At 42.3% G+C, this 21858-nt stretch overlaps 1 protein-coding gene across 1 annotated transcript in view; it reads right to left on the bottom strand.

Annotated features, from left to right (window-relative positions):
- The window catches only part of CACNA1C (calcium voltage-gated channel subunit alpha1 C), a 657609-nt gene that overhangs the window by 66764 nt on the left and 568987 nt on the right, over window positions 1-21858 (bottom strand). The window contains exons 13-18 of the mRNA XM_049783035.1: window positions 20728-20953; window positions 7455-7662; window positions 6127-6247; window positions 4250-4364; window positions 3163-3283; window positions 2791-2860 (exon numbers count right to left, since the gene is read on the bottom strand). Of these exons, the coding sequence (XP_049638992.1) occupies window positions 2791-2860; window positions 3163-3283; window positions 4250-4364; window positions 6127-6247; window positions 7455-7662; window positions 20728-20953 (861 nt within the window). The remainder of the gene's footprint in view (window positions 1-2790; window positions 2861-3162; window positions 3284-4249; window positions 4365-6126; window positions 6248-7454; window positions 7663-20727; window positions 20954-21858) is intronic.

Genomic DNA, 21858 nt, shown 5'->3' with positions numbered 1-21858 from the left:
TTTGTTTCTTTTTGGACCACACCTCGTGATGCTCAGGGGTTACTCCTGGCTCTGGGCTCAGAAATCGCTCCTGGCTTGGGGGACAATATGGAACACCAGGATCGAACCGAGGTCCGTCCTGGTTCAGCTGTGTGCAAGGCAAATGCTCTACCACTGCGTTATCACTTTGGATATAGACCCTTGAAGGGTCTGTTTTTGGAGGGGAGTTAAGGTATTTAAAGTTGGATGTTTGGGCCACACCCAGCAATTTTCAGGATCTATACCTAGATTTAAACTCAGAAATAACCCCTGGAAATATTTGGGGGAAACAATCTTTAGTGCCAGAGATTGAACCAGAGACAGAGCAAAGTGTTTATATACAAGCAAGTGCCTTATGTCCTGTACTATCTCTCCAACAACCTAGGTTAACTCAACCATTTCTTACCCAGACACAGAAAAGATGGTTTTAAAAATTAAAGGGCTGAGCAATAGCACAGTGGTAGGGCATTTGCCTTGCACGTGGCCAACCTGGGATGAACCAGGGTTCGATTCCTGGCATCCCATATGGTCCCCTAAGCCTGCCAGGAGCAATTTTTGAATGTAGAGGCAGAAGTAATCCTTTAGCACTGCCGGGTGTGGCCCCCAAAGCAAAAATAAATACGTTAAAAAAATTAAGACATTGGATCACATCTTTCTGCATCCAAGAACTTCAAGATTCTCCTTCCTCTGAATTAGATCAGACCCAATTTCTGTCATGACTCTTGTCTTGGCTTCATCTCATTCTCCTATTTTTTTCACTTTAGGCACCATGATCTCTTTTAAGTTGATCTGCAAACAACAGCATTACACCTAAGACCCATTTAGATTCTAGCCATTTAGAACTAAAACTTCAATAATATTATACCCACAAGCTTAACAAACAACTTAAAAGCAGTTACTTCCCAATCCATATTCAATTTTCCCCAAGTAGCTCAAAATGCCATTTTAAAGCTGATTTGTTTATTCAGGCTTAAGATAAACATTCTCACCCACTTAACTGCATTTGGTTAATATTTCTAGGATGTCTTTGAGGTTTCTAAGCTGACCTTATAATCATTTCTAGAACAATGGAACAAATTCTATAATAATCCAAGCCCCAGAAGACCCCACCATCTAGACTCTTTGGCTGGGGGTGTGAATAGGAATAAAATGATGGGGGGTTATTTTTCCAGGACAACAGGGTGGTGGGCTTTGTGGAGTAGCCAACAGAGAGAAAACCAAAAGGGAAACTGAGATTTACTCATCAGCTTCCAAGGTTTCCAATTACTTAGCTAAATTCCTGACCAAAACATAACCTGATTAAAACAGAGAAGGGAATGTCAATAAATCAACATCCCTTGACCACATCATCGACTTGCAACTGAAGATTGTGGTAATAATTATACTTCTAGGTCAAAGGAAGGGATGTCAGGGGCTTATAAAAGAAGAGGTATTTCATGGGACAGAATAATGAATCCTAGATGGAAATCAAAGGAGATTATGAGCCATTTTATGTATCAGTTAGATAAAAATATGAAACAGCTTCAACAGATAAATGGCTAAAGAAACTGTGGTACATATACACAATAAAATATTATGCAGCCATAGGAGAGATGAAGTCATGAAATTTTCCTATACATGGATGCACATGGAAACTATATATGCAGAGTGAAATGAGTCAGAGGGAGATAGACACAAAATAGTCTCACTCATTTATGGATTTTAAGAAAAACAAAAGACATTATTGTAATAATCCCCAAAGACAATTGAGATGAGGACTGGAAGAACCGGCTCATGATATGAAGCTCACCACAAAGAATGGCGAGTGCAGTTAGAGAAATAACTACATTGACAACTATCATGACAATGGTAGTGAATGAAAGAAGTAGAATTCCCAACTTGAATACAGGCAGGGGGTGGAGAGGAAGGAGATTGGGGACATTGGTGATGGGAATGTTGCACTGGCGAAGGGGGGGGTGTTCTTTTTATGACTGAAGCCCAACTACAATCATGTTTATAATCATGGTGCTTAAATAAAGATATTATAAAAATAATAAAAAAACTTTTAAAAGGTGAATTAAGCCATTGGGAGGAAACTGAGGCAAAAGGGATCTTTGGAGGTGGTGGTGGTCCATATCAGGTGATGCTCAGGGTTTATTTCCTTTAGTGAAGGGTTGACTCAGTGAAACTGAAGGAAATAGGCAGTACTAGAGATTGAACCTGGGTCTCTTGCATTCACTTGCATTCAGAGCATAGACTCCTACCCTTTGAGCTATCTCCCCACCCACAAGGAATGGCTCTTTTTATAACAAGAAACCTGAGAACATTTTGCAACGCAACAAGTGGACATCTGTGGTGGCAGCTGTCCTTGTTCTCAGCATTGCCTCCTGGGTAAGGGCAAGACGGATTTTGAACCAACTATTAGGATTAGGTGAACAGAATGCTGCAACATATGTTATACTAACTAATCATATACATTAATAATGATTTTTATAGCACAGAATATAATAAAAACTTAAATGTGTAGAAAATCCAGCTTCCACAAGACTGCTCAAATACGATTTATTAATAATATTAATTATAATAGAGAAACCTGGAGCATAATTCTCCCCCAGATGATTACTGGCAGTGCTTAAGAAAACAAAGACATTTGGCAGGGCAAGCACTTTAGATAAAGACTGAGGCCATTGGTTGCTACCCTAGGCCCATTCTCTTTGGCTTTCACATTTAAGTCTCTACCAACTCCCAACCTCCACCCCTTCCAATCTCAAGGCTAGGCCTTGGAATTTGTACCTGTGGTTTCTGGGTTGGAGTAGGGACTCTTATCCTCATTTTCATTGGGCTGGAGATCATCCATGTTAATCTGGTCAGCCAAAAGGTAAGGAGAATGTTGTTAGCTAGGAATCACAGTTTCAGAAGCTTGTCATAGCCTTACTATTGCATTACTGTTGGTAGCTGAGCTGTGAGTTTGTACTTCTCCTACAAAACATCAGCAAAAGGCCACTGGAATGCTTTCTGATGCCCTTGATCCATTTTCAGAGGCTTCCTGTCTCCAAGTCTCTTTCCCTCTTCCCTCAATTCACAGGTGATAAACTTGCGGCTGCCATCTTTTGTCAGGGTCCCTCCCTTGACCCCCAATTCCTGGCAGAGGTAGCCCTTCCTTACCTTGGTAGTGGGTGGAGACTCGCCATCAGCTGTAATGGATTTCAGTTCAATTTTTTCCTCCTTGGTTTCCTCAACTGCGGCCTTTTCCACCACCTCTTGTTTCTTCTCTGGGCTGGCAGTCCTGGTCGGTCCGCAGGAGGAAAACATAAACAGATGTTTACTTGCTTGATAAGGAATTGTGTGGAAGAAAACCACCCTGGGGTTTTCAACATTCCAACATTGTGTTGGGAACAGATTCCCCGGGCCTGTGCCCATCTTCTAGGCCCACAACATCTGGCAAGGGCAGCACTATCACAAGTGCTCTTGGGTTCAGAATCCAGGTACTCTCCTTGCCTTTTTTTTTTTTTTTTTTTTTTTGTCTGACACTCTTGGTCTATCCCTGGTGAACACAGGAAAAAAAATTCAAGATCTTCTTCAGAATTGGTTTCTGAAGACCTCTGGAGACCACACAAAAGTGTGGCCCATGGCTGTCCCATCTAGACAATTGGGCATTATCTTATTCACACTAGAAAATACTGAATTTGAGTGAATAATCATCATGTTTCTTGTGTCAAGATTTTGGTTTTTTGCAAAATAAGTGGGGGCATGACCATGTGAAGCTTAAAAAAATTTGTGCCAGAATAACTTAAATACAGGTACAACAATTACGCAATGGGGATGATTATGTGGTAAAAGATGGTAGTCAACCATCTGCTGCCAGAATCACACTTTCAGCAGAAATTGTCTTTCTCCTCTGAGCAACTGCTTCGCTGCTTCCCTACTTCCCCCATTCTTTACCTCTACCAGTTAGCATGATCTCTTGTAAAAAGAGATCTCCAGGACTAGGGATATAGCTCAACGGACCAGACTGCACACTTTATTTGGGGGGTCACTTACACAATTCTAGGAGTAGTCTCAGAACAAAAAGAAACAGAATGAAACCTCCCAGAGCAGCACCTAGGAACTTGGAGGATCCTGCACTTCCTGTGGCAAACCCCACAGAAGTGCCTATGTGGGACAGTTGCCAGAAGAAGCCTTTCTCTCTTCTACCAATGGAATGATATTCCTGAACCGAGACCCAACACCCTGGATAAGCTTAGAGGGTTACCTGGCCAGCTTCTTTCTTTCCTTCTCTTCTTCCTCCTCCTTTTGGGCTGAGGTAAGGCTCTCGGCATCAGCTAGGTTGTCCACAGCGATGGCCAAGAACACATTCAGTAGGATATCTGTTTGTGTCCATTCTTAAAGAAAATGATCTTTGGTCTTAGGGTATTTTGGTGGGCACAAAGGGGACTAAACGGGGAAGGACTTGAGGGGGTAGATTCTCCAGCAGAGTGAGCTCAACGGTGACTCACTCTGAGGGGGTTTGAGCTCAAGTGGTATCCCTCATGTGCCACCCCTTTTCCTCCTCATCCCCAACTCTCTAGATCACTAGGAGTTCTCCTTGGCACTGAGAACAGGCTAGATTGCAGGCTGGAGGGGGCGGAAGGGAGGCAGCAGCCTGGCCTTGCTCTTTAATTGCTGGGTTTCATTACTGCTTTCCCTGCTGAGATGACGGGCTATTATTGACATTATAAACAGGATTGTCTCTAGCAGAATGCAGAAAGCAAGTTCTTATGAGTGGTTTATTAAAACCAGGCATTTGGAAGGGTGGTCTCTATCTCTGCTAACACTTAATGGGAACCCATACCTATAAAGAACCTTGGGGGAAGGGGTTCCCTGAAATTCGTCAAAGCTTAGGGATTGCCTATTGAAATGGACATGTTTGTTCTTTTCTTCTCCTGTCCCACTTTCCCCAGAACCTGGAATGGAAAAGGTCAGTGAAGTGCAGAATTCAAGAAAAGATAGTTGAAAGGGATTTTAGCCTATTAAATATGACCTCCAGCCCCAGCCTCCCCACATCCCAGACATCTAGTAAGTCTGACCTCTAGCCCCAGGGCCCCAAAACTTCTATTAAGTCTAACCTCTTGCCCCAGGACCTTCAGATAGCCACAATCTCCCATTTAGGAAAAGTGCAACCCAGGACTGAAGATTGTCCAACTATGCTCCCAGATACCTCACTTTGGTACCCCCATGTGGGAGAAGCTCTGTACCCACTATCCCATTAAACCACACAATGATCCATGAGTTAAGTAAGTAACTATTATTCACTGTTTTACAGTATTTTACAGGCACCGAGATAGAGAAGCTTAAATTTGCTGGAAAATGGCCCAGCGAGAAAGAGGAGAAGCTTATCCACTATATAAATGACCTGGCTACTGGCTGACATGAAGCTGTGACTAAAATCCAGCTCTTAGATCTTAACTGCCTCTTACATCCCCCCATGCACACAAGTTGGGGTCATAAAGGGTTTGTGGTGGTGGTAGGCGGTAGGTGGGAGCACTTTCCCTCCCAGGACCAGGCAGGCCAGGAACTCTCAAGGCTGCCTGGCGAGTCATGTGAACTCTACCTAGGACTATAGTCAGGGAATAATTTCAGCAGAAGGGACACTGACCTGAGGCAGGTAACAGTGACAAACGTCATTTCAAGGAGGAAAACTCAGTCCTCCCTAACTAAGCATCCAGCAACTGCCCAGACCCGCTGGGGCTGGGTGCACAAAATTCCCATGTGTTCATATCTAAGTCGACGTGAATGACTGCGCAGGCACCAGGCCAAGGGACACCACTCACCTAGACTAAACAGAAAACCAAATTCTGGCGTCAGACTAGGCTTCAGTCCAAGCTGGGTGAGGAAAAAAGAGCTCATTTCCCCACCTATGGTAGAGCACTGAGCTTCTACCAAAGCCACCTCCTCAGAACAGGCTACTCTGTTCTAGAAATACTTTGTCCCCCAGATCGCACCGTTCTCCCATTTGCCTGGGGGGCCCTGTGTAAGGGCCACTACAAAGTTTAGCCCTAAGTCAGGACCTGCTGGGCACACTTATTTGGCATCATGCTGAAGACAGGGAGAGGAGGGCAACAAGGGGAGGGAGGCAGGAACAAAGGATACAATTTCCACAGATGAAGAGGATGATGAAGTAAATACAGACTAACATCCCTGGAAAAGAGGGGCCGCCATAAGCCATGATCCCATCATACATCACCGAATTCCAGTCCTCCCCGGTCAGGATCTGAATGACACATTCCCGCCAATAAGGGACACAGCGTTAGACCAACAGCAAACCTCAAAAGTCCCCTACCCTGCCCCATTCTCTTAACAAAAATGTCTGAAATTGCTTTCCCATTTCCTGAGCCCCCACTTCTCCTCCCAGAGGTTCTGTAATTTTTTAGAACTAAGCATGGTTGACCCTCTCTTTAGACAAAATGCCTGTCCACTGGTGAAGTATTGGAGGAATGTTGGTAAGGTTTATTGTCAAAATAGCTCCTAGGGTAATGCATGAGTACATAGGATGACCAGTGGTTTGTCAGCTGGGATCATTCCCTGGGTTAAAACAGAAAGGGTCCTTTTATAAATGGAAATGTGTTCATGGCTCCCCCAATTGTCCCTAAATATTAATCACGTGGGTATCGCTGGGGGAAGGGAGTGGCATCCTGTTGACTCTAAGTCAACCTCCAATGATTCCATGCAAACTTCCACCAAAGTTGTGGTACTGCTTAAGTCCTATCACTGGTCATTATTAGGTCAACCCAGCAGTGTTCACGTGTCTCCAGCACAATATTAAGTAGTTTGATCAAATCAGGATTGGCCCCATGTAAGCATGTGCTTTAACCCCTGTCCTGTCTGTTTGGTCCATGGGTATCATTTAAAAATATTTGGCAGTATCTACATGGTGTTTGTTTGTTTGTTTGTTTAAATCTACCATTTACATTTAAACTTAAACACTTATTTTTTTAAACTTTAGCTTGCAGCTGAAGCGAGAACATCTATGAGCTACAATTTGAAGCACCCACTCTATTTTTTATTTTTTGCTAGGAACAAGCATGATAGGAAGAAGAAAGAGAGCTAGCTAATACTCTCCTTCCTCAATTAGAATGGCCTGCTTTTCCTTGTTTAAATGTGGTGCATTGTGGGGAATTTATTTGGATAAAGGGCTCCATAGCTAAGAAACTACTTTAAAATTGGTCAGTGAAGTATGCTTTTATGGCCCACGTACCAGTGGGATTTATGGAGGATCAGGAGGGGATGATCCTGAGGAAGGAATGTGAGAATTTCTGGGCATGGGCTCTCCAAGGCTGAGCTAAGCTGGTTTGGGCTGCCCAATGTAAGGGGGAAACTTCCAACTACTCTTGTAAGGCTCTTTCTTTCTTCTCCCTCACTTCTTTCTCCCAACTTTTCCACCCCCAGCCCCAGCCTCATCACATTAGCAGAGTCCGTACCTGAAACACAGTGAGCAGAGACTGAGGAAAATTATCAAATGTGCTTCTCCGGGTCTGCATCTCATCAAAGTTGAATTTCCCTCCAAAGAGCTGCATCCCCAGGAGGGAGAAGATGATGATGAAGAGGAAGAGAAGCAGCAGGAGGGAAGCGATGGATCGGACAGAATTCAATAAGGATGCCACCAGGTTGCTCAAGGAGTTCCAGTACCTGAGGACCAGCATGAGAATCATCAGTGTCCTTCCATGCTTTCCACTCACTTTTCAAACACCCCAGGCAAGAAGTTTCAACTCTCCTTTTCCTTGGTGTCCTTGGGGAGAAGTGTTGATGGTAAGAACTGGGTGAGTCACAATGAGAATTTGAGGCTAAGTAAATTCAAGGTCCCATTCAGGTGAGGGAGAAAGAGTTGAGGGGTCATAGTAAACATATCCTACGTATTGTGAATAGATATTTCAGATATTATTTATCTGAAAGGTAGTGGGGGAGCAGGTTTCTTGGAGAAATGGCTATTAGTGGGACTTTCTGAAGAGGCCTCAGATCTTTCATCTACAGATCCACTGTAAATACTGTAAACACAAAGGTCCTTCCTTAGAGCCCCAGGAAATACCCTCTTTCTCAGAAGTTCTTTTTTGGCGTTTACTAAGGCCTTGAGTCCTTGGGAAAGGTCAGACAAGATAAAGAAATACCATTGCAAAAAAAAAAAAAAAACAGCTTTAGATAAGAGAGAATGCAAGACCACAAATCCCCTTCCCTCCAGGTTTACATGGGACTCTTTGACTTCAAGGGCATGATCTGGACTTCACTTCTGATACATACATGCCAAAATGCACAGTGACCTGCTTTTCTGATTAGTGTTTTGTGATCACTCTGACCAAAGCCCTACAGTGGAACAACTAGGCCTATATCTCTCTTCAGGTAAAAATACTGTTTTAAGTGACTAGTAGGCAGGCCATGATTGGACAACATGTGAACCTGGAAATTATAATTTTTTTTCCTTTCTCACAAATCTAGCATTTCTCCATTTCCATGCCACCTAGTATTGCTGTGTGAAAATTATTAATCTCCATTAATTTGTATCTGTTCTATCAATGCTCTTAGGTGATTTTTGTGTATGGCAATCTTATCTCATCAGAGTGGATTCTGAGTTCTTGACTGCAGAGATCAGAGGTTTTGTCACTCATTCTCCTAAGTATTGCCTCCCCCCAAATTCTGTTCAACCCACTAGGTGTGACAACTGCCTGAAGCCTGAGTAGTTTGCAGATTGTAGTAGTAACTGCTCTGCTTGAAGTAAGAAGCAGAAGGACCTCTCGGGCAAGAACACTCCTTTCATACATTAAAAGCAGTGTTTTCAGACATGCACGAAAATAAAACTAATAAAAAGTTTGATCATTTTCTAAATAAAATTGCCAGGCCTCACACTGGAATGATAAAAACAAAAATATTCTGATAATTGATACTTGGGAGGTTCTCAAGCAATCAATCCAACATTTGTCAGTAACTGAGCATATACGTAACAAGACATTCAGGGAAAAGTATCATGTGGTTATGTGTAAATTGAACTAATAGAGTACCACAGATTAATTGATCATTGTGATGAACTGTACTGGAAAAGACTGTTTTGGCCTCCCAAGTTGAGCTTAAGTGACTTTAGGATCCTTTTCTCATCATTTTTCACCTACTGGGTCAATGGTTTAAGCAAGGGTCCAAGGATGTGTTGCTGCAGAGCTTGTGCTTTTGGGAATAACCAAGGCAACCCTAGTGGTTCTCAAAGGCATCCAAGACTGCACCTGGCCTCACTTAAAGAACCATATACTATTGAGGACCATATTAAGGATGAGCTATAGACAAAGCATATTCCTGTACTATATATCAGTACCTTGAAAAAGTCATAATGGCACCAGGGAAACACAATTTCCTAATTTTCAGAAGACTCATGGACAGACAGAAATAATGTATAAAACTTAAAACTGTGGTTTGGAAGTCTAAAAGGTACGGGAACCCTGGGGGAGTCAGATAGGAAGCCCCAGATTCAAGAGAAAGTCACCATGAATGAGGAAGAGGTTTGGCAGGGAGAAGGGAACAGACCAGGAGGCAGAGAGGAAACGTGTGGGAGGAGCCCCTTGGAAGTGCCTTAAGTTCTAGGGAAGCGGAGGCTGGCTGTGTTACAGAAGCAAATTGAATCATCCAGTAGAGCAGTACTCTTGTGGAAAGGTTGGACACAGAATGGCAAATAGGGAGTAAACCAGAGGGGTTGGCAGAGTGGTAGGTGTAAGAACTAAAAAGATTGAGAACAGTCCACCATAAGGCAGTTCATCTGATTAAAAATGAAAACTTCTCCTCAATGTTAACTGTACTTATGAAAAAAAATCTTGCCCCCCTTTTAATATCTTCTAAATAGGGGCTCCTGCATTTTTCATAGAATCTTAGAACTTGAATCATTTTGTTCAGCCTCATATTTCTATATCCTTCTACAAACCAAAAAAGAGATTGAAAAAATGGGACCCAGGGGCAAAGTGGTCTCAGGAGCATTGAGTTAAGAAAAAGTGGGGAGGTCATATCTAAACTCCCCAGCCAAAGTCAACAGCAGTGGAGTCAAGAGACTCAAACTCTAACAAGCTAAACACAAAGTGGACCTGCTACACTGGTAGCCCAGGGGCTGAAGGCTGGAGGTATGGATGTATGCTGGGAACTATGGTGGGGTGAGGTCAACATGGTGGCAGGAATGGCCCAAAGTAACTGACCCACACAATTGAGTTGGGAGTAAGTATGTAAGAGAGAGGAGCTGGTTCATTGGGTGAGGGAGACAAACACACTAGAAATGGGTATGGTGTTGAAATTATGTTCATGAGAAATCATTGCTAGTAGTATTGTAAACCAGAAAAAAGTAATTATGATTAAAATTTTAAATGTGAACCTTTTTTCTCAATCTTCCCCATGTCCCCCACTTCCATAGGATACCCAAGAAAGCTGTATTTCTCTTTATCCACAGATGAGGGGCAATGGGGAAGGATCGTAGCCAGAAACTGAAGTGTGACAGTGTTAAATTTCTACCCATCATTTCCCCACCTTAATAAATGGTGTTTTTTAGGACCAGAAATTTCCTGGGGCCAACCTTCACCTCCCTCTCTCTTTCATGCCACTACTAAATTCTGCATATACCCTTTTAAGACGAAGTCAACATTTGGCTCCTTCTTCCTTGATTACACTTCTTTGAGTCACCTCCATCTCTCTCTGGATTTCTTTGCCAACCTCCTGACAGCTTGTCTGGTTCAGTTCAGTGCTGCTCCCTATTATTTTCCTTTGAGTCATATTTTAAAGCCAGATTATAACACTCTGAAAAAAAAATCTAAATCTACTACTATTTAACAGCATATGCTGCTAAGTGAAAAATACAAATGAATGATAGAATCAGAAATTACCGCTTAGTGGCAGTAACTAGCAGGCAAAGATCCACGTAAGTACTAAAATCACAGGGTGAAAGGCCCATGAGGAAGGGTAGATTTGTAGTCTCAAAAGCATCAGTGGACGTGGTCTGTTAATTACAGAAAGAAAGAGCACCTGAACTGTGGAGAAATCTGTTCCCCCACAAAACCAAGTTTCTGAACTCAGATCCACATAGTGAGGCACACTGATATTCCCTGCAATGTAATCAAGGACTTACTTCATGTCAGACATGACCAGTACAGGGACAAGCAGGGGTTCTACCCATATACTCTACAGGGCCATACCATGCAGCAGGTGGACTTTTCAGCACAGAAGTTTCTGCCTAGAACTTTTTAAGTATGTTATCTCATTAGAGCAATTCTCCTTGAGCACCACTCACTCTAGTTCCTTGTCCCACATTTCCACATCATTCATTACCATCCCACAGAGTTATAATTTTGTTTGTTTGTTGCCCACACCCCCGGAATGCATGTCCCCCAAATCAGGGAATTCATCTGTTCACTCACTTAGAATAGTGGCTAGCCCAACATTGGGAATCAGTAAATATTTTACTGGAGGCCTGAATGAATTGTACTTGCATGTCCTATATTTTATTTACTGGAGGGAAAGATTTGAAACTGTGTGTATGTGTGAACACATACACATGTTGGAAGCAAGGTAGAGAGACAGCCCTGCACCTAAGCCCAGCATACTTAGCCGGACAAAGAGGAGCAGCTCTCTGTGTCTTCTATTATCACGTCTAACTTGATGAGCTTCCTGAAACCCTTGGTAAGACAGCTTACAGGGCTCCTGATGCTTCCCTTTCTATATCTTGCAACAAATAGGGTTGCTATGGCTTTGAATTTCCATAGGAGTCCTGTAGCAAACACAGAGAAAAACTCCCACCTTAGTGGCTAACTGCCAGTGACTGCAGATCTACAGGCATGAGACAGACGTTGTTTAAAAACAAACTCACCAGGTCTTCTGACAATGCCCAACCTCCTCAGCAAAGCTCCGGGGTTGAATAGATTCTGAACATAGGGAAGTCATACAGCTGAGATAAAGTGATGTTGAGCGGAACTCACAGTTGGTTGATCTCTATGTCTGTGTCCTACTTAACAGGCATGGGGTAGGGCAGGGCTAAAGTTGCAGGGCTGGTGCCAAGGCCCTGGCATGAGAGTATCCAGCTTGCAGCACACAAGGCCGTTCCTCCCTAATATGCACCTAGCTGGATAAGCTTTATGCTCTCTCGAAACAACAAAGGATTGCTGAAGTGACAGGTAAGGATACGTAGAGGGTTCAGAGAACAGTTGAGTTCCTGAGTATGGCATGCCTTGGCTATGGAAAGGACACATTGTCACTGATAAAAATTGATTTACAAAGGTGCCTAGATGGCAACCTTTGAAAAGAGTAACAAAAATACCACTTAAACAAAATGGCCAGCAGCCAACTCTCTTCTTAATAGCAACCTGGATCTTGACAGCTTTTACTGTGATAGCCTAAAGATCAGATAGGACAACGGTCTGGGGTCCTTTTGAAAGGATCTCCTGAAAAGAGATTAGCTAGCCATAAACCAAAGGGATAAGTAATACATTAGCAAACAACTGGGAGATTTTTTGATTCTAACTGAATAAAAATATGAAACAGGTCAGAAAGGAAAGAGTGCTGGAGAAAAGTTGACAGCAACAAAAGGATTATTTAATCTCTTAGCCCCCATAATGCAGTTATAGATTCTTTCTTAAAAACACTGTCCCCAGAAAGGTGTACATTCAGGACTGGAGAATTCACATCATTGGGATCACCAATCAGCTAGACATGTTCTTCTCCCTATACTTCAACCACAACTTCCCCCATCATTTCTGGTATAAACTTTTTGGATCTTCAGCAATACATGTGTCCCCAGCTTTCTTTTCCTCCTCCCCTTTCTTTTTCTTTAGAGTCGGGGGTTTTTGAGGGCTTTCCCCTTCTTTTGCTGTCACCCTAGACCTCTCCCTTTCTTCCTGTTGCTGTCTCTGCAAGCTTCCTTCTAATCCTGCTGGCTAACCTTGGCTTTATTTCTGTCCCCTTTCCCTCACCCTCTCCTGGCTTGGTTCCATGTGTTCAGTGGTACTTTTATCTCCAGTGCCCTGAACAGAGTCGCCATGGAATTCTCTCTGGTCTTCTGTTTTAGACAGTGTCCGGATCTAGTTTGAACCAACACCTTCATCTCATAGACCTTTGCTGCAAATAGCTCAGGCCTGGGGCTTTTATAATCCGGGCACAAAATGAGCATCAGCCTGCTCTAAATAAAAGATCTTTATAATAACATCACCGATAGATTTGGGATGCTTTGCAAATGCCTCTCCACCCCACTTCCTCTTTGTTCCAAAGAAGGTCATAACTAAATTTATACCTGTCCCAACTGTTCTTATCTTGAGGGTACAAAAAAAAAAAACAAAACAACAACAAATAGTTCTTAGCTTTGGTGGCAGTGATCCATTGTTGGTAGGATATTCAAAAAGCAAATTTCATGCAACAAGCCCTGTGGCTCCAGGCTGTTATTCACCATTCTCGAAGGTGAGAAGAGAGGGAGAAGAGAGGGGTTATATGAGATTAACTAGCTCAACTGTGGCTTCTCCTCTCCCTCTAACCACCATTAGGGCATATGGTGGATGTCATGGGCAGTGCTTAAATGGTGTGGGCCTAATTTTCAAGGCCCAATAAAACATGGAAAAGTTAGGGGAAGCCAGGAGGAGACTAACAAAGAGTTCTAGACTATCTTGGTCAGCCTGTGGGGCAGCCTGAGGATCAAGCCAACTGGTATTGATATTGGTAATGTCCACTCTACCTAGCACTCCATTCTAGAAGAGCTGGGTGACACATTTTACATGTTTCACTTTGAAGTCAATTTCTACCTTGAATACAAGGTTTAAAGTTATTTTCCAATGTCTCAGAGGACTTGTCACACTAAGAACAGAATTCCATAGGAGCATGTAACTTGGCCGCATTGGCAAAACTAATATGACCTTGAGTTTGCCTCAAGGAGCTGTAGCCCTGCCTGAGATTTTGGATAAGATCAAGTAGATAAGATTGGATATGATTTTGAATAAGAGTGAACTTCTGGAACACAAAGCTTCTCGGTCTCTCTTAGTAGCCTCTGATAGCAAGATGTTAGGGTTAGGGAAGGAGCTTTCTCAAGTCATCTTCACCTGCTTCTTAACCCAGTGTAGGAAACCAGTCAATCACCCTCCAGAGATAATCAGCTTTTATGATGACACTCAATATGAAGGCTCTGGAGTCTGAGCTGCCTCCTCCGGAGTCCCTGTCTTGGAGAGGCATAGATGGCAAACGGACCTCTTCGATGATGGTCTATAATGAATTCAGAGCTTCCATGGGACACTAAGAAGAATCCGAGGGAAGAAGGGGAAGGTGTGGAATGAATCTAATGCTGGTGGCCAGGCTCTGAAAGTGAGGGAAGACATTTACAGCACCGAATTTTTTCGAAAGACTCTCAGGAGACTTTTGGAGTCTATCAACCATATGTGGGTCATGAATCATCAGTAAAGCTGATTATGCTGAGTCAGTCAATCTCACATTTCAAGGCATAGAAGGGCACAGTAGGTGAAAGAGTAAAAACAGAAAGGGAAGGAGGATTCTAGTGCATTTGAAAACCAATGGGTGGGGCTGGAGAGATAGCACAGCAGTAGGGTGTTTGCCTTGCATGCTAGTGACCCAGGGGGGGACCCAGTTTGATTCTTAGCATCCCATATGGGCCCCCAGCCTGCCAAGGGTGATTTCTGAGTGCAGAGCCAGGAGTAACCCTTGAGAGCTGCCAGATGTGGCCCAAAAACCAATCAATCAATCAATCAATTAATAAATAAATAAATAAGTAAATAAAAACCCAATGGGTGGAGGTAGGAGTGAAGAACAATTGTACACTGGGTATGGCATTTGCTTGCACAGGGCCATTTGGTTCAATTTCCAGCATCCCACAGGGTCTACCGACACCCACTAGCAATGATCACTGAGCACAGAGCCAGATGCAAGATCTGAGCACCACCAGATGTGGTGCGTAAATAAAAAAAAATTCATTGGATTAAAGAAAGATGCAATTAGTAAATAGGAATCCTATCTAGATTTAATATAATTGAAGCTCTTCTTCGTCTCATAGAGAATGCTATATTTACGGGCTGATAATGAATGGACAAATTAAATATTGAAACTCAGTGATACTTAAAGCCTGTAATGCTTTTAGCAGGCAAAAGAATTCAATATAGAGGGCTAGGGGACACATGGGCAATTTGCCCAAAACTGACCAAAACTTTGACCTGAACTTGCCTCTCCAGTTTCACGAGACAGAAATATTTCTTTCCCAGAACTTTCTGTAATTTTTCCACAGTCTAACTCTATGACTACTCAGTCATCCACGGACTGACATAACATCTAGTACATATTACTAATCTATTTTTAATAGCAAATACAGAATAGATGATAGTTACATGTCCAGTAAATCTTCAAGACATTCTCAGATTTTGACAAAGCATAAAAACAACAAGCACAGTAAGGGTTCATTTTCATCATATAACTAATTCAACTCATCCTATGCCAAAGGTTGCTGCTCCCATCGCGCATCATGAATGAGTTGTGAGTCCCTCCTGTTCTGGTCGATTCTTAAAAATAATAGGGAGTACAAATGACCAAGACTGATGATGTCACACAAAAAATATTGAATTTCCTTTCATTTCCTTTTCTAAAAAGAACTTCATGAACTTTGGTACTTTCGCTCTCAGGAATAAGATTTGTTTGCTGTACACGGTTTAGTACTCCGGATGCAGATGTAATGTGACATATTTGAAAGCAACTGATCTGGGTATTAGACTATAGGTCAGGTGTCCTCCAACTCTGACCCATGAGCCATATGCAGCCCACCCAGAACATTTATCCAGCCTACTGGGTATTTTTTGCTGCCACTGCCTGTCCTGCTTAGCAGCTGACTTGTCCAGGACTGAAGTGTCAAGTGTGCATTGTACTCTCTGACTCCCCTCCTTTCTGTCTCTCAACTCTTCTCAGTCTCAGTCAGGGGTCTTCAAATTATGGCCAGTGGGCCACTATTATTTATAGATTTTTTTAACCCTCCAGTGGTCTGAGGGAGGGACAGTGAACTGGCCCCTTGTTAGAAAAGTTTGAGGACCCCTGCTATAGGCCCTGTGTAGCTTGGAAGGAATCCATAAATCTATATATACTACAAACATCACAGTGCTCTAAACAAATAACTTGTATTAAATTTACATGAGCACTTATCAAATTCATACAGGTTGTGTAGGAGTAAAAGTTAAAATTAACTGAACTTAATTGAAAAGTTTTGAAAAATTCTTAGCTAACTTGTTTTCCCAGTCAAAAACTATCAGACATCATCTTCATGTCTTTAGAATTTGTAACATAGGGAAGAGAGTGAGAAAATCTTGGTTTATAATTAAATGTGATGTAAACAAAGGACAATGGCTGGGAATTAGAACTTTTTAGTTTTCTAAATGAGGTCCTTGGAAATCACCAGCACGGAAATCTTCAAGATTTTCTAATCAAAATCTGTCAAGAAGTGGGGTCTTCATCAACTGCTTTAATCAATTCAACCAAGTTTGAGAATGTCACTTGCTCATAGTACACTGTAAAAAATGCTTCAACATACAAATAATAGTGATACACGGAAAATCTTTCACTAAGATATTTTAATGAAGTGGGGGAATTAAGCATACTTGATGGCAGGATCATGACCCATGATGACCTATATCAAGAGACAGGCTACCTAACCTACTTAAAAGTACATAATTTAAGCATTTCGGGAGAAACTGGAGTGTACTAAATGAATTAAAGACAAGGTTCAGGAAAAACTGGGAATCCCTCTCTCACTTTTTGTTGTTGTTCTAAAGTCCTCAAAGAGTTTGGAGTCTTGAAAACAGAAAGGTGAATGTCTTTGCCAAAGTAACTTCTAATTAATTAATGAAATTATTCTGTTTATAGACTTCACAGAGATCTGAAAATACCACGAATCCATCTCATGAAGAAATGAGGGGGAAGCGCTTTGATAAAGATAGATTATAAAAGATGGTTTCTTAGGAATAGCATCAGGTTAGAAACAGAGAAATCACTGCTTAATTATAATTATAGAAGAAATGCTTATTTAATTGCCTCCAGATGCTAGGACAAAATCTAGGTAGAAGAATTCTTTTCTAGAGGAATCTAAAAAATAACACCAAAAACCAATTTATGAGAATGATTGAACAGCACTTCAAAAACTCCCAGGTTAAAAACATTTATTAGGGGTTTGACAGATAGGTGAAGTGACAGAATATATGCTTTGCAATGCTTTGTGAAAGGGCGGCCCAAGTTAGTCCCTGGCACCAGAGGGCTCCCCTATGTACTTCAAGATCTGCAGCTCAGAGGAGTAGCTCCTGAGCATGGTAAGTTGAAGCCCCAAACCAAAACAAATAAAACTATAGATTTTACCAGACCCCAGGCAAAGCAAGGGAAATGAATATATGTGTATATAATAGCAAGAATCAATATAGAAATTCTTTTTTTTTGGGGGGGGGGTCCACACCTGGCAGCGCTCCGGGGTCACTCCTGGCTCTACACTCGGAAATTGCTCCTGGCAGGCTCAGAGACCATATGGGATGCTGGGATTCGACCCACCATCCTTCTGCATGCATGGCAAATGCCCTACCTCCAATGCTATCTCTCTGGCCCCTCATTTAGTTCTCTGACTGGCTCACAATATGAAGATCACCACAACAAGTGGTGAGTGCAGTTAGAGAAATAACTACACTAACAACCATCATAACAATTTTAATGAGTGAGAGAAGTAGGATTCTTTTTCGAATACAGGCAGGGGGTGAAAGAGGAGGGAAATGGGGACATTGGTGGTGGAAATGTTGCACTGGTGAAGGGGGGGTGTTCTTTTTGTAATTGAAACAAACTACAAACATGTTTGTAATCATGTTGCTTATGTAAACAATTATTCAAAAATTATTATTTTAAATATACAGATTCCATCTCCCAAACCAAACTATACATTTTTCCTAGTATATATCTCAAGCATATATCCTATTTTTCTCAAGACAATACTATTTTTAGTACGTAGCACATAGTAGAAATTACATGGAGAGCATGTGAACTAAGTTTACTATTAGTATTTTTCCTTCTAACAATAACAATAGTAAAATTAAAAATCAATGATCTGGGCCAGGGAGATACCATGTACCTGACCTGGGATTGATTCCTGGCACCACTTGGCTTCCCAGGCATTACTGGAGGCCCTCAAGTATCTGTGGATGTGACCCTAGAAGTTTCACAAGCAACAATAGGGGGCTCTGGTGGTCCCCAGAACCTCAGAGTCTGAGAAGCACCACATCCTCAGGCTCTGGCACCGAACCACTGGCCTGGTTGGCCAACTATAGCCAAGAGAGGCTCTGTGAATGTGCTTGAGAGCCCACCCAAGAAATCAAAGCAAAAAAAAAAAAAAAAAAAAAAAACAAACAAAAAAAAACAAATCAATTTTCTGGGTCAGAGCATGAGACCTTGGTTCAATCTCAGGCACCATAAAAGAGAAATACATAGCAGCCGGAGAGATAGCATGGAGGTAGAGCTTTGCCTTGCATGCAGAAGGGCAATGGTTCAAATTCTGACATCCCATATGGTCCCCCAAGCCTGCCAGGAGCTATTTCTGAGCATAGAGTCAGGAGTAACCCCTGAGTGCTGCCAGGTGTGACCCAAAAGCCAAGAGAGAGAGAGAGAGAGAGAGAGAGAGAGAGAGAGAGAGAGAGAGAGAGAGAGAGAGAGAGAGAGAGAGAGAGAGAGAAATAATATTACTTTCTTGTTTGTTGAGTGCTTTCTGAGCCCGACATCAAAAGGAAAACCTTTCTATCTTGACCCCTGATATTGCCCAGGGGTGAGTGTATCTAGTTTTGCTGAAAGGGCGCTGATAAGCAATTAGGCCAAGAGGTGCTCTGTGGGCCCCTAAAAATTCACTCAGTCAAGTTCTAAGTACTCCAGCAGGGTATCATAAGTGGAAGATACTTGATTCACCTTTCTCTATCCCCTAACACAATCTGACTGATGGTTTTACGGCTCCAAACTCAGATATTCTTAAGAAAAGGAAGCTTATACCTCTTGATGGTCATAGCTCCCCAGGTGGTTCTAACATGACCTTCTCTGATATATGATCAACAGTAACCCATAAAGAGAAATACATATTACACTGAAACTCAGATAGACATATAAACATATGTATGAAAGATTTCTGTGAGAGTATGCTTATTCTTAGTGATTCCCACAGATGTTTTTCTACTTTATTTTATTATTTCATCAAAATTAAAATATGGAGAAACTGGAAGAATGCAAAATCATCCAACATCTTTAAAAAACAATCAGACAATTTATCTAAGCATAAAACATACTTATCTGAGGATCTAGAAATTTTACTTCAAGATACATATATCTAAGAGCAAGAAAAACATGTGCACACAGAACTTGAACTTGAATATTTTTAGTACCAGTTTTTATGGTAGCTAAAGGATAGAAATAAATAAAATGTCCACCAATTGAAGACTACATTTTAAAAATGTGATATATATTCATAGATAAAATAACATTTATCATAAAAAAATACTTCTCTGTGTTATCCAAAAATAGGTAAAATCTGAAACATTATGCTAAGTTAAAAAATCATGCTGAACAAAACAAATATATGTGATTTCATTTAAAAGAATTGTCTAGAATAGACAACTTAATGGAGATAGAAAGTAAATTCATAGTAGCCACTAGAAGGGAAAGTGCAGGGAAAGAGAAGCACAGAGGCAGTTTGTTTTAGGCATCATAAAAATGCTCTAAAAGTAGGGGCTGTAGTGGTGGCACAGTGGTAGGGTGTTTGCCTTGCATGCAGCTGACCTAGGATCGACCATGGCTCAACCCCCAAACTTCTCATATGGTCCCCCAAGCCAGGAGCGATTTCTGAGAGCATAGCCAGGGGTAACCCCTGAGCGTCACCAGGAGTGCCCCTGGCCCAAAAAAATCTCTGAAAGTAGAATTTGGCCATTTTTTAAACTGTAAATTTTATTTAAAGTTGAATTGTACATATTAAAGATGTGAATTATATTGGATGTGTGAATTCTATTATATATAAGTAAAGAGAAAGGTGTGAATTCTTTTGAATCTTAACGATTGCTTAAAAACCTGGCTAATCAATTTAATTAACTTAATTTATTTAATTTCAGCACTCAAAATAGCTCACAAAGGAACCAAACAGTATTGTCCTAGTGCCTGTTGCCAACTCTTGTCCACACTGGAACCCTAATATTCAGAGGCTTGTTGCTACCCCATTCAGAGATAAGAACCTGTCTTGGGCAGGCTGGGTAGGCTGTCTCTGTCCGCTAACAGTAGGGGTGATACTGTGAGCAAAGCTTTGACTGTTGGATTTCTTGGACATCTCTGGAAAGGACTGGTTGAGTGGGAACCAAATTCCTTTGCCTCTTACTCTTTTTCTCCCTCCTGCCTTCCTTTGAACAAGGTGACAAAGCCTAATTATTGTCACCTGGTGACTTGGGGGCAGAAGAAGGCAGGCACAGGGCTAGCAAAACAAAGACCCGAAGTTCTGAGGCCCTCCAACCTGTGCACACCATTGAAGGGAATCTAGTCCCAACCAGCCACTAAATGATGTTTCGCCCTGAATACATGCTCCCCTCCAGTGACCATAAGCAGAGCACACTTGGCCTTTACCAAGCCAGCAATTACTGTCCTATCTCCAGGCTCTTTTGGTTCTTCTGCAAGTCCTGCTCCTCCCCAAACCAGAAATGTGAAGAAATACCAGGCACCAAATACCTTGTGATTTTAAAAATCCTCAGTAGCCGGACACATCTCAGCACAGAGATACCCAAGGGAGACATGATCTTGGTCTCCACCAGGATGGTTTCCAGGATGCCCCCACACACGATGAAACAGTCAAAGCGGTTGAAGAGGGACACGAAGTAAGCCTGTAGGCCTAGGCTATACATCTTCAGCAGCATCTCCGCAGTGAAAAGGGCCAGCAATGCCTTATTGGCTGTGTCTGGCAAGGTTTAGGAGAGGGGTCAGATGGAGATGGGGAGTGGAAAGAGGGACAAGTGGGAGGAGGAGAGAAGAAAGATAGAATTATCACCATAGAACAAAAACAAAGCACAAAGTTCCCCCTTCCCGCCACAGCACCTGTCCTATCTTTCCCTGCCAGAACGTAGCATGTAGGACCAAGGGGCATCACATCAAACACAACTGGGGCATTGCCAGAACCACAGGCTTTGCACATGTGCTGAGGATTATCTCATGTAACCCTTGGAGGTTCTCTTGAGTTTAGACCCATTACTCAGAGATAATCAGGAAAGTTTAGAGTCTTAACCCAGCAGAACAAACAAAGGACCAGACTTTCCAAGTCTGCCCTGTTCATTGGAAAACTGACCTCCACTGGGACTTCTAGAACACACATTCCTCAACTTTACTTCCTTTCTGAATCTAGAATTATCTATGAGCAGTATTAAGTGTCAGTAACACCTTCTAGGGTACCCGAGGATGGTTCCCTGTGCATAGGCCCTTGCTATCTTCCTCCCTGCTTTCCTGCTTACCTTCTCTGCACAGGTTCTGGAAAGACAAAACAGTCAACCTTGGGATACTGAAAAGCATTCTGGGAATCTGGCCATCCAGAAACTGGAATGGCTAAACAAGCTGAAGCATGTGTCCTTGTCACCTGGACCCAACAGTGACTGTTGGGCCTGGCAGATGGCATGGGCACAGCCAGAGGAGTCAAGTCTGCTTATAACAAGGGCATATGTCTTACTGCAGGGCTGGGGAGAGACCAAAGCCTTTGGCATCCCAGCACAGTGTCTGGCAGGATCCCAGCCACGGTCTGCTCTCCTGTCAACCTGCCTGGGATTTGGGGCTGAGTTAGCAGGAGTAAACTAGGACAGCCTGAGAGCTACCTCT

The sequence above is a fragment of the Suncus etruscus genome, chromosome 11 (genome assembly GCF_024139225.1).
Source record: "Suncus etruscus isolate mSunEtr1 chromosome 11, mSunEtr1.pri.cur, whole genome shotgun sequence".
NCBI classification, from domain to species: domain Eukaryota; kingdom Metazoa; phylum Chordata; class Mammalia; order Eulipotyphla; family Soricidae; genus Suncus; species Suncus etruscus.
Note: the sequence above shows the minus strand (reverse complement) of the source record. Positions and strands in the feature narration are given on the sequence as shown.